At 34.1% G+C, this 18,621-nt stretch overlaps 1 protein-coding gene across 2 annotated transcripts in view; it reads left to right on the forward strand.

Moving 5' to 3' along the window:
- LOC125680449 (large neutral amino acids transporter small subunit 1-like) overlaps positions 1-18,621 on the forward strand; it is a 39,743-nt gene that overhangs the window by 14,454 nt on the left and 6,668 nt on the right. The window contains exons 7-10 of one of the 2 annotated variants that reach the window (XM_048920051.2): positions 5,912-6,015; positions 14,083-14,179; positions 16,097-16,246; positions 17,432-17,606. In XM_048920051.2, coding sequence (XP_048776008.1) covers positions 5,912-6,015; positions 14,083-14,179; positions 16,097-16,246; positions 17,432-17,606 — 526 coding nt within the window. Of the gene's footprint in view, positions 1-5,911; positions 6,016-7,318; positions 7,423-14,082; positions 14,180-16,096; positions 16,247-17,431; positions 17,607-18,621 lie in introns of both variants that reach the window. The other variant, XM_048920052.2, reaches the window with a different exon arrangement.

Here is an 18,621-nt window from a genome sequence, read left to right on the forward strand (position 1 = left end):
TAATTTTTTTTTTACATTTTCGACTTCTTCTCCAGAACCACTGTGGCAATTTTAACCAAACTTGGTAAAAAGCATTCCTTGGTGAAGGCTTTCAAGTTTGCTCAAATGAAGGGCAAAGGGGAGATAATCACAAAAATGCAAAAATAGGATGGGGTCATTTTAAAATCTTCTCAAGAACCACTGGGCCAGAAGAGCTGAAATTTACATGAAAGTTTCCTGACAGAGTGCAGATGATTCAAGTTTATTAAAACCATGACCCCAAGAGGTACATTGGGGCCACAATAGAGGATCAAAGTTTTACATGCGAATATAGAGGGAAAATCTTTAAAAATCTTTATCTCAAAAACCACTGGGCCAGGAAAGTACAAATTTACATGAATGAAAGCTTCCTGACATAGTGCAGATTCAAGTTTGTTAAAATCATGACCCCTGGGTGTAGGTTGGGGCCACAATAGGGGATCAAAGTTTAACATACAAATGTATATGGAAATTCTTTAAAAATCTTCTTCTCAAAAACCGCTTGGCCAAAAACGTTTACATTTACATGAGAGCTTCCTGACATAGTGCAGATTCAAGTTTGCTAAAATCATGACCCCTGGGGGCAGGGATTAATGTTTTGCATGCGAATATGGGAAAAAAAATATGGGCCAAGGTGACTCAGGTGAGTAATGTGGCCCATGGGCCTGTTGTTAGTGGTCATGTTAGGAAAAAGAACCTAAAAATTATGGCATCACTGAGTGTACTTGTTGTGCATTGTATATATATGTGTGTGTGTGTGTGTGTGTGTGTGTGTGTGTGTGTGTGTGTGTGTGTGCAAAATTGCATTCGAGTAGGAATAACTGTCTTCTCATTTGACCTTGAATGCTGATTTAACAGTCACCAACATCCATTTGAATAACAACTACGAAATATAAAAAAAGTTATTCCAGGAATGAAATATTTTGGAAATACCATGGATAAAGAATATGACCCACGAACCATGAAAAATGGCCTCGAATATTGATAATTTCCGTTTATAATATTCTTCGGGATAGGCTCTCTGAAAACCCACCTCTTTGATGTTTCTTTCAAGTCGCATCAACTGCGTTCTGATGTACGTATCACTTCTTCGATGGAATCTGACATTTCCAGAGGACACTTTTAATGTCGCGAATTTTGTTATCATTTTTTTCTCGACATGGCGACATTATTCTTGGGTTCATTTTTTTCTTTAAAAGTATTAATCTAACTCTGAATTTTAATTTAAAATTTTTTTTTTTGAAAATCGGGTCAAGGGTGAATTTCCATGTGAATTTCAAGACTAAAGTTGGCGAAATGGTGTGATTTTCCTGGAAAACATTAAACTGCCGTTGGTTTGGGCATTTACCTTACTGTTTTAGACATCCGGTGTCAGGAAATGATTGTGCAATATAACTTGGTTCATATTATGGATGAAAAATATCCTCTTAGATTTCGTATAAAGTGTGCTTTAATTTTTCCAAAATTGGTAGGCCAAAAATGGCATATCATGGGTCAAGTTCTTTATGCAACTGATTGTGATTTATCTTTGGGGGAAGTTGTGTTTCGCAACCCAAATTGAGGTCACTGGGGCCTCACTTTGGTATACTATGGCAACATATAGTCAAATCTTGTCTGGATATCTTGCACACTGCAAGCCTAGCTCCATCAAACCTGGTCCGTTGATGGATCTTAGAAGAAAGGTTTATCACCATCCAAAATTACCTCTTCATCCAATGACCATGGATCAATTATTGATTTGACCCTTCAATGATATTCCCAGTGATAGACTCTTAGCACAAGAAGTAATGAAAGTATACTACTCAGATCACAAAAAAGTCTAGTTTACATGCAATTATAAAAAAAAAAAAAAAAAAAGGTTTGTTAGCTTCCTCCATGAATTTCGTTCTTTATCTTTCAATAGATAAGAATGCTTTTGTGTTTTTTCTCTGTACGTTACAGAAAACTTCAGGTATGTTACAGTAATTCTATTCCAATGTAGTCGCAAATGACATTGTCACAGCTTGTAACGAGGGGTGTGTAAACATAGATAAGTGAGTGTTATTGTAGTTCCAGACAGGTGTTTCATGTACATACAGCGGATATGGGCAGTTACTACACATCACTCATAAAACAAAACTGGAGACCAACACCTTGAGGTTTAAATTGTCAAAGATTCTCACGAGTGGATACCACATGGTATTCAATAAGGCCTGGATCCAAAGTATAAAGTTGAAGAAATAAAACAGATCACCAACACATCATGAGAATGCACTATAAGTTTACTTGGTTGACCGGTTTCGACCATGGGGCAGTTGTCATCAGAATTATACATGAAATTAATTTACTGAAGTAAAAAATGCGGCTGACATTGCCATAAACAATAAAAAATGGGGGGTGGGGGTGTACATTATGAGGAGTTACTTAACAATGCACACACACACGCATATATATTGATTTATATATTTTTCATGCATATAATTACATGATTTACAGTCTTAGTTTTGTTTCATGAAATAAATTTTACTTCTGAAAGTAATAAGCATTAAATTATTGAAATTCTGTCTAATAGGCCAATTTGACAGTACTCATGAACAAGGGTAGCTTCCAGGGTTTATAGGGATGGGGTATATAAAGTGCCGTATAGTCAAGAGTCCTCCAAATTATCAAAATGTATTGTAGTATCAAGAAAATTAATTTATTTCCCTATGTTGACCTTTGAAATTTTCTTATCTATAACTTTCACATTTGTTATTTTATTCATCAGAATCTGTCAACTATAATAATGCTCCAGGGTTAGGCATATGAAATCTTAATAATTAGCTATAATTCACAGTTGTAATCTAGCTCTCACATTTCCTGGGGTAAAGAAGGGAAAACTTGGTTATTCACCGAGTGGCCTTTGGCTGACCCTGCAGAGAGGGATAATTAAAATGACAGGTTGATAGGTCATTTTCAAACAACACAGTTTGTGGAAGTTTGAGTTTGCTTGAACGACTATCCCTATCCTACTCTTGTCTAGATCTCTAAATTTTTTATTGTGTGAGATCTGTATATATTTAAGGCATGCCGATTTGTAATAAGAGTTTGTCAGATTTACTGCACCTATTTACAAGAGATTAGAATTACAATATTCCCTGGAGGTATATTACAAAAATAATATCCACCACCTCTTCTAAATATACATGCATGGTCTGCATAAAATAATGAAATCCATCAAATAGATAGGGGGCACTGGTAGGGTACATGTATTGCTATTGCAATAATTCAGAATGCTTGTTTTTATTAATTAATTAATTGTATTATTTGTACAGTACCCGCAACGTTATTCTTGACATTCCTATCGTGTTCTACCGTGCGTGTATCCTATCGTATCGTGCGTGTATCCTATCCTATCGTGTATCAGGTTTTCCGTTTTCTATCGTGTTTTGCGTTTATCAGGTCTATCGTGTATCGTATTTTGCGTGTATCAGGTTTTCCGTTTATCGTGAAAATCGTTTATCGTGTAGCTTCGGAAACTATCGGGATCGTATATTAAATCTAATGAAAAAGTAAGATACTTTCCGATAGCTTTATTCGTTTTGTTAAAGAAGCTATTTTTAGGAATCGAGGAAAGACAGTATATTTGAAGGAGAACATAAAGCTGTTGATTTTAAAGCAGAAAAAGAGCTATCTGTCTATCCAGAGAGGGTGAAAATTTATCGCAATTTCATTCTGTCTGGAAAGTAGGCAGTGGTTTGTCGAGCAAACCCAGGACAATAAAACTGAAAGCTCCTTCATCTGGAGTTCATAAACAGTTCCTTGTCTAGAAACAATTATTTGTAATTAACACTAACAGAGAAATAGAAAGTTCCCATCTGAAAGGAAAAATCAGTAAATTACATTGTTTATTGCATATATTTTAATAATGGTTCTTTTTCTTCGGAATTTTTTTCACCTGTATTCAACTTATATACCAACTACTGAACTTGTGCGCGTTCTTATCTATCTGATTTTGTGTATCACCCGTGTTTTGACAGTAAACATTCACAGGGGCATTGTATTTCACACATTTAGAAGATTAAGTTTTAAAAGAGTGCAAGGTTATATTGCATCTCCCAAAGTTCTGCTCAATTGGGCACGATTCAGCTGTCATCGTTGGTTTTTTTTTATCTGTACATGTACATGTACACATATACCAATAGTCGTACATGTAGATACTGGAAATGTATGCCGGTTTTGATGATTATTTGAATTTTTTACATGCTAAACACAAACATTTAATTTAAAGCGTTTCTAAATTGCGACTTTAAATCAAGCCGGGTTTCGTATATGTTTTTAATAGTTTATTTATTTTTTGTTAACAAAATATCAATACATATGAATATGTTCCAATTACTTATGACTATCAGTTATCACTCATAGTGTAGAAATATCTAACATATGAGCATATGGTATAGTGCAGTGGATTGAATTTAAAGCGGTCATTATGAAAATAATTGTAGTTGTTGAAAGAGCGGTGAACTCGGAGCTTGATGCAAAATAACCCCCCCTCCTCGCTACACACAAAATATTACTTAGTTTTATTTGATATCCAAGATAATACACAATAGAATAAGAGAACTATTGAAGCATGATAACACTACATTATATTCCATTTTGTTAATTCCCTGATTAATTGCTAAATACTCGGCATCAAGTGTGAATACCACGGGTCCTCGGAGATGACCTGAAAAACAGACGCCCCGTGTCACGGTAGGTGTGGCACGCTAAAAAACCCTCACTGCTCAATGGCCGTAATTGCCGAGCATAAGCCTAAATGTAAAAGCTCTTCACCGGTCATGGTGATGTCTCCATATGAGTGAAATATTCTTGAGCGAGACGTTAAGCAAGATAAAAATCAATCACTCCATTTATGATTCATATATTAAACATTCAAGGTGACAATATACGTTTTAGAATCATTGGCTGAGAAAATTCATATAGATATCTAATAATGAATTCAATACCGTATATAGTTTAGCTTCCGGATTTTACAATGTAGCTGTAATGACGTTAAAGAAAACATAAATAGAATTTTTAAAAAATAAAAAATAAACGTACAACCGTGGATAATTACATTATATGCTTTAGGTATATATTAAGTATTGAAATCCTTCAATATTATTATCAACATAATGAAATTATTTTGTACGTATCAAACTTTCGTTCTGTCTAAATTGTTTCTAAATTTACAACATTTCTATCAGGTTTTCCGTTTATCGTGAAGATCGTTTATCGTGTTTTGCGTTTATCAGGTCTATCGTGAAGATCGTTTATCAGGTTTTGCGTTTATCAGGTTTACCGTGTATCCTATCGTATCGTGCGTGTATCCTATCGTATCGTGCGTGTATCCTATCCTATCGTGCGTGTATCGTGTCCTATCGTTTATCATGTCAAGAATAACGTTGCGGGTACTGTAGCAAATCATTTTTTTTTTTTTGCAAAAAGAAATCTTCAAAAATTAAATTGTGTGTCTGTAAAGTCATCATGAATAAATGAAGTAATTGTCTTGATTTGTGACGAAGCTGTGTAAAAAGGCTTAATTAACTCTGTAATATTTTATGTAATAAAAGTTTGACTTCATCAGTTAAATATGTACTTTCTACTGTATTTTTTCCACTAAACTTCATTGCAAGCTTGGTATATTATTCCACTATTAAACCGAGAGTATTTTTTCACCTGAACCCCCCTCCCTGCCAGAGAGAAATGGGTACACTGGAAACTGTGCGTACAGCAAGAGCTGATCTGTCGATGTCACAAATGTGAACGGAGTGAGTGGTAAACTTTAATTGGGTGATTTAGTGAAGTATCAAATTATCTATGCCATGTAAGAACCTTAAGGATCCAAACCAGGAATGATTTATCAAATGACTACCAGGAACCTCTTTTTCAGACTTTTGGGGAAAGGACAATGGGTATCATGGCTTGGTTGATGCCTGTGCTGATAGCATTGTCTGTTACTGGCACAATGAACGGTACTGCTCTGAGTATGTCCAGGTAACTGCACTCGATGCATGTACTCGGAGCTTATCTTCTGTGATGTCTGCATGTAATAGTTATGCACAATGTGGTAGTAGTTTTGCATGTTATTTTTGTGGCAGAGATGAGTTAATTTTCATTGTGTTCTTAAGATGATCATACTTAGAAATTTAAATCAGCCATGAACATTAGAGAAACTGAATTACAAAAAAAGAAGGAAAATGTTTTATCCAAAAATCAAGTCCTCATTCTCAAAGTACAAAAGTCATGCCCCAAAATATTCTCAAATAATGAAATACTTTCTTTGGTAAAATGAAATATGACGGTTGCAAATATTGCAGAAAAAATGCATATCCCGCATTAGACATTTCATTAATACATGTTTATATTACACAGTTGAATTTTGGTATCTCAAACATCAATATTTCAAATATTATGTCATGGTTATGACAAAGTGTGTTGGCTAATTGATTTGTGGCCAGTCCAACTGAAAAATACTTGTCCCAAATGTAAATACAAGATTTTTTAGTAGGAGTTATCAATATTAATGTTATGACCAATGTTCAACCTCGGCGCCTGTCCATCGGCCTGAAACCAACAAATGATAAATTTAAAACATACATGTAGTCTGCCTGTTGTGCTGGTAAAAAATAATTTTAGGTTTGTGAAAAAAACCTAGACCTTCATCCATAATAGATATGGGTAAAAAAAGTCAAATTTAAAAATATTTTTATAGATAAATAGAAATGACTTTTGATGTAATTAGAAAATTCTAATTGCTTAACTTAATTCTAAAGTATTTCCTAAATGGAGTTAATAAATTGAGCTAAGCCTTGTGAATTTCTAATATATGCAAGTTTGTTAAATCGTACCATGCTCGGTATGGTCTGGGTAATATTTCTAACAATTTCTATAGCATGATTATAAAGTTCTTTACTTATTTGGGAAAGTGACATGTGTTGACGTACATAAAAACTTTGAATATGATCACAAGGCAAGATTTTTATTAATCACTGAACCCCTAGGCCATAGTGGACTCACAGTAGAAATCCAAATATTTCTGTTGGAAATTTTTTAGAATCTTAGTTCCAACACATTAAGAAATGAAAAATCTCAAATGGTTTGTCAAAATGATTATATGCAAACATTTTGAGACATATGTAGTGTTTTGTTTTCCAATGGAGTTTTTGCTTATCTCTGGACCACAGTTAGTGTTTCATAACTTGCATGTTTCACCAGTATTTGAGCAGTGACTCAGGTGAGCATTGTGGTCAATAGGCCTTTTATTATATTTTGCATGTACATTTTTGCTTTATTTCAGACTTTTGGTGAATATTCCATGGGTATTATGGCATGGGTAATGCCGGTTCTTATAGCTATATCTGTATGTGGTACAATGAATGGATGTGCTCTCAGTATGTCTAGGTACAGTATATTCTGTTTCCTTGATTGTGTGTAGAAAGCTTGTTACCTGCTCTCTTGTTTCTAACTCATTTCTGGTTTGACAGCTAACAATCAGTTTGTACCTACTTACTTAACTCCTCGATTAACCAGGTTAGGAACACTTCCCCATCAGCGAGATATTCTCGCAAAAATGCGATTATTTCTCTTTAGCAAGAGTGAGATACCCCGGACAACTCAGAAAAACTCCTGTGGAGTACGAAAAGAAGAAAAAGTGCTAAAATGTCTGATACCTCTGGACTTGAAACAATAACACTCACAATGTGCATTGGATTTCAGACTCTTTCCCTCTTATGCAGTAACTTTGATATGAAATTCCTTGACTGTGATGTCAATTTTAAAGACAATTTGTGTCATGTTGAGTGTGTGTCGAACGTTTTTGATATTGCATAGAATTTGCCAACATATTTGATAAAGACACCAAAATGCCTGTTTATGGTAATGTTTACGTTCTCGCTAAAAGGGGATAATCGCGTTTTAGTGAGAAGATCATGCTATAGGGGAAGTGTTCCCAACCTGTTAACAGTTATGACTTTTAAAGCTGGCTTATTTGAGCTGAAAGCTTATGTGAGCATTTCAATCAAAGTTTGTCCATCTATCTGACAGTGTCTATAAACATTTCACATCAGTTGCCACCAGACCTGCCACATAGCATCCTTTGGTGATGGTTATTCAAGTTCAGCTAAGCTTGCCAGAGCCAAAGGCTTTTCTGACAAAGTTTGTCCCTAATATCTTACTCTGTCTAGCATAAACATTTCATCATCTTTTCAAGAACAACTGGACCAATTTCATTCAGGCCTGGATTTCTCAAAAAATATATCAAACTTAAGTTTCAGTTTTCTTCTAGCAGTTTCAGTTTTCTTCTAGCAGTCAACCGCTGCGGTGGCCTAGAGGTTAGAGTGTTCACCCTGCATGTGAAAGGTCAGGTTTCAAATCCCGGCCGTGACAGACCTAAGTCGTTAAAACAGGTAGTGAAAGTTCCATTGCCAAACGCTTGGCATAAGGTGTGGATGTCACGGGTCCTCAGAGATTGATTTAAAAACCGATATCCCGTGTCACAGATGTGGCACACTAAAGAACCCTCACTGCTCAATGGCCATAAGCGTCGAGCATAGGCCTAAATTTGAAGCCCTTCACCGGTCTTGGTAACGTCCCCATATGAGTGAAAAATTCTCGAAAGGAACGTTAAGCAAGATACAATCAGTCAATCTTCTAGCAGTCAAAATTTTAGTAAAATCTCAGACTTAAGTCCAAGTTTTTACTTAAGTTTATTTCGAGAAACCAGGCCTGAGTTGCACAAAGCATCTTGGTTTAGAGGGGGTTTCAAATTTGTTCAAATGAAGGACGATTTTTCTTTCTAAGGCAAGTTGATTGGGAAATAGGGAATGGTGTTTAAAAGGTCTTCGCACCTGCATGAAAGCTTCCTTATTATGATGCAGATAGTAGTTTTGTGAAACATTTGTACCTGAGGCTTTGATGATACACTGTACCACAATAGGTACAACCCATTAATATTTTGCAGGAGACATCTGCATTTTTACACAAATGTCAATCCTCCAGATTTGTAAACCTACCTAGCTGTATTGTTAATTCAGTTCTCCTGCATTCAGAGATTTTGCCCTGGCAGGGTTCATGCTGTGTGAATTTTTAACTCGCTTGAGCTGAAGGATCAAATAAGCGTTTCTGATCAAATTTCGTGTTCTTCACAATTTCAACTTTCTTTTTAGAACCACATTGTCAATTTCATCTAAACTTGGTAAACACATTTAGATAGAGTGAAGGAGATTTAACTGAAGTGCAATCCTCTGTGTTTTAATGAAATCTTCCTAAAAACTACTGGACTAGAAAGGTCAAAGCTTGTCTTTTTGTATAATGAAGAGTCAAGTTGATTCAGAATCCAGGACAGGGTCTCAATGGGGATTTGAAAATTTACATAGGAATATATAAGGGAAATTTATTTTGTATCCATGTCAAATTCATATACAAGCATCCTCATGTAATGTAGATTCTAGCTTGTTTACACCATGGTCTCCAGACTAGGATTTCTTGAAAAAATTTCAAACTTAAGTTGAGTTTTCTGTTATTTGAGCAGTCAAAATTTGAGTAAAATCTCAGACTTAGTGTCAACGTAAGTTTCTTAATAGAATTCCAGGCCTGATATAGGAAAACTCTTTAAAAATCCTCTAAATGCTTAGTGCAAGAACCATTAATGTACAGTACCTTTAATTAAAATATATCCTAGAATTCTCATATAGGCTAGTGTAGATTCAAGTTTGTTCACATCATGCCCCTAGGTGACCAGGGTGAGGGATGCAGTAGGGGTTCAGAATGTTACATAGCAAAATATACATGGAGGAAAATTCTTAAAAAGAACCACCCAAGTACAATATTACAAATAAGTGTGTAAGCTAGTCCTCCTGTTTTTATTGTACATTCAAATTTGCATTCATACACCCAAATCATACACCCAAATCCCATGGGTTTTTTTAAATGAGGCCACGTTTGGTTGGGTAAAACAAGTGTATGTATAAAAGAAATTCTGCTGAAATCTTCATAAGAACTACAAGTTGATAATTAATCAAAATGATATACATGTACAAACATCCTTATGTAATGCAGATGCATTTAGATTTCATTCACACAGTGATTCCTGGTTTCAGGAGGGAACCACAGTAGGGGTTCGATGTCTAACTTAGGAACATAGATAAAATAAATTAAAGTTTTATAGGGGTACAATATGTCGATGTCAAATTAACATTCATGTTTGTTAAATTGCGCCATGTTCTGTGTGGTTTGAATAGGAGACAATAGTCTCACTGGATTTAATGTTTGATGCGCGAAAATGCAGTGCAGATTAGCAGTATGGCCCATGGGCCTCTTGATTTTCAAACTACTGTCGATGTATTTATTTCCACAGGGTCATATTTCTTCAAAATTGTATTTTCTGTTTAAAGTGCAGGTACGAAATTCAGCAGAATTTTGTACATTAAATTTTTTTAATGTTTTTAAAGTGCATCAAGTGTCTGGTCGTAAAGAACTCATGATCGAGAATAACATTGGCATGCGATATGTCCCTGCTGGATGCACTTTAGAATTACAGCTAGCTCTTAAGATTTGTTAGGGAATGATGAATTCAAAAAACATATCAAGAACAAATTTTCAAACTGGTATGCTCAGCAAGTGCAGTCAGAACTGAAAAGTGACAAATGCTAGAATCTGTCAAAGTTGACTTGTTTGTCATTTAACCATTTTATTTACTAGACTGTAAATGTTATATTGTGTGTACTGTTTTACTTTTTTTAAGTAAAACAATTTTGTGCTTTTGAAATAAATATAAAAACATTTTGATACCTATTAATATCTTAGTTATAAACTACCCAGCTGTTTTTAGTATACCATTACAAGGTAGGGACATTAAGAAGGTACAATGTACTCTACATCGTCATAATGGCTGACTTAAATTCCTTCTAAAACATGGTGGAAAATATAAATATCAGCAACATTTGTCTATTCATTTAAAAATTTCTCGCCTTGCTGAGTAGCTCAGTAGGTTAGCATGTCGACTGCTGAACTATAGATCGTGTGTTCGAGTCCAGCAGGGGTTTTAAATTTTTCTCAGATTGCTTACAACTTAAACTGTATTTTTTGACTAAATAAATTAAATTTGAAAATTTTCGATTTCAAAATATTGTTGTACATATTCTCCACTTTTCGTCCATATCAAATTTCCCTGGTGTAGCATACCTTCTTAAAAGTAGACATCGACTTGTCGACACAAACGTTGGAATTTGATCACTAATCGACATGTGTCATGTGACGTGATCCTGAATGCAGCTTCATTGTTAAGTTTTGGAACGATTCTTCTTCTAATCATTAAAATACTCCAAATGTTTATTTGTATTTCTGTTGCATTAATTTAAGATGGGTCCTTAGTCCTGGATTTTTAGGGTTTAGGTATCATTTTTGTGTTTGGAATCAATGAATTAACATTCAGAGTAATGATTAAAGCAAAACAGTTAAGGTTTTCCATATTAATTTTAATTACAGGCACTACTGAAGTCATGTACCCTTATGCAGATTTTTATGAAATTCATTGGAAACAGTTATTTGCTGTTATTTCAAAACAAAAACAACAAAATATTTTTTGAATTGCATTTATTTATCAGGAAACATGTCAATATATATAACTAAAACACATGTCATTTTCAATATGTTCATCAAGTTTTAGAATAATATGTGCAAAATTATTGAATTAGCATTACTTCCAAAATGTTAAAAAACAAACAAATGTGGACACATTTTTCTTATTGCATATGGTTTACATAATATCATTTTTTCTGTTTATATTAGTAGATGTACATCTGTTATAGTTATTTATGGAAAAAAATCTATACCTTTCCTTAATAATTTCAAATATATAGCTTCCAGAGTATGTACACCCCCATAAAAAATTGAGGTCTGGCACCATACAGCTGAGCTATTGAAAATCACTTGTGGATTAAAATTTTATGTAATTTCATGAAAGGACACAGCTAATGATTCCTTATCACCTTGGTAAAATGTTTGTGAAAAATAAAGGAAATCTACCACATAATGGACTTGATAAATAATTTAATGAAAACAGAGTTATTGTCCTTGGATTCAATATTTTGAACCATATCATTGACTATTCAAATATAACTAAGATTTTTGAAATATGTTATGGCTAACAGGATTATTTATAATAACTATTGAAAAAGACTCCAACAAAATTTATGTTCCAGTCATTAAATCATTGACTTTGCAAAATCCTATGACGTCACAGGAGTGTGGAACTATGTTAAATACAATAAATACATACGTCGATTTGACAATCAAATATAGATATACCTTTGTATATATTACAACTGCGTATAGATAAAACATTATTTTTCTATGAAGTTGTCATGCTATTGACTATTAAAAACTTATAGTCTGCAGGCATCAAATTTAGCAGATTTTTTTCTGAAATGGGAGTTAACGTAAATATGTCTTGCGTGGAAAAATGTACGTCTACAGTATTGCTAGAATATTTTTGTATGTTTTCTTTGGTTCTTAATTGCACCCTGTTGTTTGTTTCAGGGCTGGGGACTTGGGTACACACTCATCACTTCACTACACACACCTTGGTCAGCTGTGATACATACATGCCAACTTTCGAAAAACTCAATGGGGGATTCATTATGCGCATATAGCGACATTTTCCAATTTGAAAAATTCACGTTTTGTTGTGTCACATGTAATACTCTATTGTACATCATTCATAATTCCTTGTGTAACGTTGAATCAATGCATATTCATCATCGTTCTGTCCCTAGGATTCTTCAGACACTTTTCTAGGAAATAACTCACTTGTGTATATAATTTCAGACTTATAGAAGTAGGTTTGAAATGAAACAACCAATCTTACATAGCCTCATTAGCAAATTAAAGTTTCAGAGCTACTATTAACATTGCATTTAGATGAATTAAGACTTTAATAAACTAGTTTTTAATGTTTCCCAAATGGCTTCCCCTCTTCCAACTGGTGTTCTTTTCATTTTTGCATGATTTGCTAATATATGTTAAAGGTATTCGTATTCTAACAAAACACTTGCAAGTTTCAAAGCATTTCCTTAAAAATAAAAAACAACAACAAAACGTTGCCATGCAAGTATAAGTCAATTGAAATTCATTACAAGCACATGCATTATATTGTATAAGTCAATTGAAATTCATTACAAGCACATGCATTATATTGTATAAGTCAATTGAAATTCATTACAAGCACATGCATTATATTGTATAAGTCAATTGAAATTCATTACAAGCACATGCATTATAGTGTATAAGTCAATTGAAATTCATTACAAGCACATGCATTATATTGTATAAGTCAATTGAAATTCATTACAAGCACATGCATTACATTGTATAAGTCAATTGAAATTCATTACAAGCACATGCATTATATTGTACATTCACTTGTGTGGTATTTATTATATTGATTGGTACACATCATTGATGTCTGCATTTCAATATCAGCTGATGTCCTTTTCTTTAAGTATGAGAGAATCAGACTTCAGCTTGCAAGCAATGTTGTCTATGCTGTGAAAACTTAGAACATACCTACCTTACAATTTTCAATGACAATATTATTGATTCATTGAAAAATAAGAAAATTTAAGTGATTCCAAAAAAAGACCAATTCAAATGCACTGTATGTGTAAAGTGTGTTTACAAGCATCGATCTGCATGCTTTTTTTGTGTTATTCTTTCCTTTTGTATTATTTGCATTTATAACATTTGCCAACATCATGAATTTCATTTTAATTCTTTGAATAATTAATAGTAATGGACAATTTGGTATTTTAAAGCAATCAGAATTTACTCCTGTGACTTTTTTTTTGAATGTACATGTCAGACACTTGGCAAAGAAGATCACTATACAGCTGCATATACATGTGTTTTATACTTCTTAAGTTTGAGTATATCATTCCTTCAGAGTCTTGACGTCACAATAAATTCACAATATGAAAGGATAAAAAATGTCATTGGACTTTGTCTTGTTTACTGTGGTGCATTGTTATTTTCATGTATTAATTGTATTTTTACAAAATGTTATAGATTGTTTTATGTGGGAGCCCAGAACAAACAGTTTCCAACATTCATGTCAATGATTGATATGAAGAGGATGACACCGTCCCCCTCTTTGTTCGTTATAGTAAGTATATGTTTCTTAAGAGAGAGAGAGAGAGAGTCATTTAGCAACATTTTTTTTTAAATTTATGGCCCCTGGTGCTTTGGTGAGGCTGTATTGTATTGTGATCTGTTTCTGTCCCTCATCAGAACAGCTACCGTATTATACTGCTCCATCGACTGAAAATTTACCTTGTTTTGCAAATCATTTAATTTTACATGATACATACTTTTTCATTGGTTGAAAAATTATTGGAATATCATATCCAACGAAAAAAAATAAATGACCAAAACTACTTTCTGGATGCTTCGTATTTATATATAGATTAGGGAATCCTGAAAAGAAAAACCTAACAATTCTATCGGTCTATATAAATTTATTAAGCAAAAACAAACAAATATCAAATATAAATAATAATATTAATTGGGCAAAATGAAATAACATGGCTATTTGAGGACAACCCCCCCCCCCCAACCCCCCCCCCCCCCCCCCCAATATAACAATATAACAACACACGTCTGCTTCTGCAATTCCGGGCTGAGAGTTAAATGTATTCCACCAGGGATGACTTTGCACCTTGCGACAACTTCCTTCATGTCACAAACCCAAATACCAGATATACCAGATACACCACACAGTGCCTCAGAGATACTGCAATATTGTAGCCCTTAACGACTCTGGTTTCGAACTCCAGCATAATGTTTATAATTGGGCACCGAAACGAGGCTTCGTACGACGGTACAACAGCTGTGACACCTTACGAATTCACTGTTAAAACTCAAAAAACCCTCTGTAACACTCGTCCACCTGGAAGCCGTGACAACCCTCAAGAGAACCCTACCTGGCATCCCACATCTTGATTATGCATGTGTTCCACACTTTCCGTTTGTACCAACATCAAACTCTGCACTTAATTCCAGTTCCACTCAAGAAAATTCCAGCAATTTTCTCTCGACAGGACTTGTCTCTAACTCATCCTTTTAAAACTGCATTCTTCAGTCCACAAGAAACCTGTTTGCTCAACAGTAAACAACAGTTCGTGGAAGTCGCCATTAGGCCTAACGGATTTAGTTTTATTTTTAAAGTTGTGTATTCACGAATTACTACGCCCATTTGAAATGACATGAATGTAGTCCAAGAATAACTCGTTAATTCAACTCAAATCATATAATGTTTTATCATATAATCTCAATGTCTTAAAATATTAAATGATAAGGAATAAATTCATTATTTTTTCATTGGATGGAGGTATACCACACAAAAAAAGATGGAAAACTTTTGCATCATGCGCTATGCTATTCAGATTGTATCTGAAAATTCTTTGAAACTTTTCTGAAGAACTACAAGGGTATAATTTGTCTTTAAAAAATACAAGCATCCTCATGTACTGTACGTAGTGCATAGATTCAAGTTTGTCCACAGCATGACCCCTGGAGGGGTTGGGGTCAGAAGGAGAGTTTAAAGTTTTACATAGGAATATACATGTATTTAAAAAATTCTTTTTAAAGTATTGTTTTCAAGAATCACAATATGTCATACCTATATTAATGTAGTGTAGATCCAAGTTTGTTTACATTATGATCCATCGGTCATGAAAAGGGTTCACAGTTGAATATTTTTAGGATATTTTCTCCAGAACAAGATGGGAACAATATGTTCAGGTTATGATTAAGTTTATTCAGACCATTTGGACTGCAAGAAGAGATTAAAGTTTTAAATAAAGAACATACTACACGAGAAAATTCTACAGAAGAGTATATACATGTACATGTATATGAAAAATTTAAGAAATAAACCACAAGGCTAAATACTGACAAATATAGTGTTGATTCAGTGTAAGTAAAAGAAAATTTAAATTCTCATATTGGTAATGAGGCCCATGAGCCTCTTGTTTATAATCTTTGCTATTCTGATAAAGTATTGAATTTTTCTTTCACACAGCTGCTTTTGACGATGTTGTACATCTCATCCAAAGACATCTTTTTTCTGATTGAGATGGAGGGATTTGGATTTGCCTCAGTTCTTACCATGGTTTTTGCAGGACAGATATATCTCCGATACAAGGAGCCCGATATTCCTAGACCTATTAAGGTAAGCCCAAAATATAAGTTGGACTACCAGTGAGATATCATGCAATTGAATAGAAGTTTCATGACCTACCATATAATGGATGGGGCATATTTCCATTCAATTCTTTCATTCCATCATAACAGTTTTCCAGAAATTTTGGATGACCTTAGTGGAAAGTTCATATGAGCTTTTCGTTGGGGGTGGGTATATAGGGAGAGATCAGTCGTTGTTTGAGCATAAATTTTCAAGTTCTTAAATACTAATTACTGGACCAGTTTTTATTTAAAATAGCATGAAGCAATATTTGGATGTGTGGAAGAAAAATTGTGAATTTTGTACCCTCCAAGCTGAAGGGTGGGGCTAAATCCCTTTTAAGCCCATTTTGAAAAAGAGGGGCATGTTGTATTGTATCTGGTCTGAGGACCAAGTCTTGTCCATTAAATATCTGAAGAATCCTTTGCTTGACAGTCTTTTGCAAAGCCATAGGGTATTATATACGACAAAAGAAATGTTCGAAATTTCTGAACAACCAGGTAAGATTTCAGATGTGATTCCATTGGGTGACGAAAAGGTCACATGACTCCAAAAAATGTTTTGATCCTTGTATAGTGAACTACATGAGTGGATCAAAGGATCTAATTTTATTTCTGTAAGCGATGTTTCTCGGTTATCAAATTTGGCATATATATCACGTGTGATTTTGTGGCCTCTAACCACCATGACCCACCCACACCCACACCCCAGTGGCAAAGGGGCATGACCTAAAGAAAATTAGTTCCATTTTTGAAAATTTTACTCTTTACTCCAGAACTTTAAACACAAACCATGTGCAAAGTCATGATGAACAAGGAGGCCTCTAACAAAATTATGAAATTTATTACCCCAGAGTCAGGGAATGTGCTTAGATGAGGCTCTATGGCTTATATAATGAAGATGTATTATTTCTTTTAAAAAAATCTTTGAGTGCCCTGGACACTAAACAATGAAACTTAATGCATTGTAATATAAATGAAGAATTGTGAAAATCATTGCCCTCTAATTAAGGCTTCAGAGCTTGACTAAATGGATTATATAAAGGAAGAGCATTAAATCTTCAAAAATCTTCATCTAGCACTGAGACCTACTGCACAATTATTATTGTATGATTTTCATGTGAGCAATGTGGCCAGTAGACCTCTTGTTTTATCAATATTTCTTTTGTTTCAGGTTCACATCAGTCTTCCAATTATTTTGTTCCTGATCAGTTTTGGAATTGTGCTCTTGACATTTTACCAGAAGCCCATGGAAAGCTTCATGGCCCTTGGCTTGGTTGCAGGTGGTCTTCTGTTATATTTCATTGGAACATGGAAACAAAAACCAAAAGAAATAGCAGACAAAATTAGTAAGTTTTAGCCTTTTCTCTGCAAGTTTGTACTTATACAGGTCACTCACAAGAAGTACAAGTCCACATGTCTTTGGAAAAAATTTGAAAGAAAGAGTGAGAATTAAAGTTTCTAGAAGACCAGCATGCCAACCAACAGGATATATTAATCCCTCCTCTCCTGTTAATTTAAGTCAAGGGCATATTGTTTTAACCCCTGTCCATCTAACCCACATAAGGGTACAGGATGTGTATGCTTAACTCCTCCAAACTTTCATATTTTGCAGGGTGTCAGTAAATATATAATGGCTGATGTCAAGAATTTGATTTTCTTCAAATTAATCCCCAACAGGCAGGATGTTGAAATGGTCATATTTGGTGAACTAATGCATGTTGGGTACTATAACTTTTCCTATAGTTTTCTAGCTAGAATTTTATTCATTTTTTTAGGGGTCTAAAAAAAATAATTGTGTGGTTCCAACCTACCCTACATGTATTTTTCAATCCCCAACCATTTTTTTTTTAAAGATCTGGATCCAATTATTGTAATTAAATTTTCTGCTCATGGTTATCCCGAAAATGTTGATTTCACTCGGAAATTTAAGATGTCAAAAAGTTTGGAAAGTATCTTACTTTTGAGCGACATTTAAGTTAGAGATTGATAGGTTGATGCTAAAAAAATTAACCATTGAATTTTTTTTATTTTGATATATGTTTATGATGAAGCTTCGATATAAAACATAATAAAAAATCAATGTAGGTAATCGACCTTGTTTTTGAGAAATACGGCGATTTTAATAACACCTTCCTTAGTCCTTGTAAAGCGTAAAATGTGAAGAAAAATAAGTAGAGAGCAATATACAAATAGAGCTGTAACATTTTTATTGTAAAAAGGATCATAACTTGTCATATATGGTTCCAAACAACCTTTCACATAATTGTATATTATACATCAATTTCAAGTTCAGCAATCATTATTAACATGCAACAACATTACTTCAACAGAGCTACATTGGCTAATTACCTTAAAACAGTG

This window comes from Ostrea edulis, chromosome 2, assembly GCF_947568905.1.
Source record: "Ostrea edulis chromosome 2, xbOstEdul1.1, whole genome shotgun sequence".
In the NCBI taxonomy this organism is placed as follows: Eukaryota; Metazoa; Mollusca; class Bivalvia; order Ostreida; family Ostreidae; genus Ostrea; species Ostrea edulis.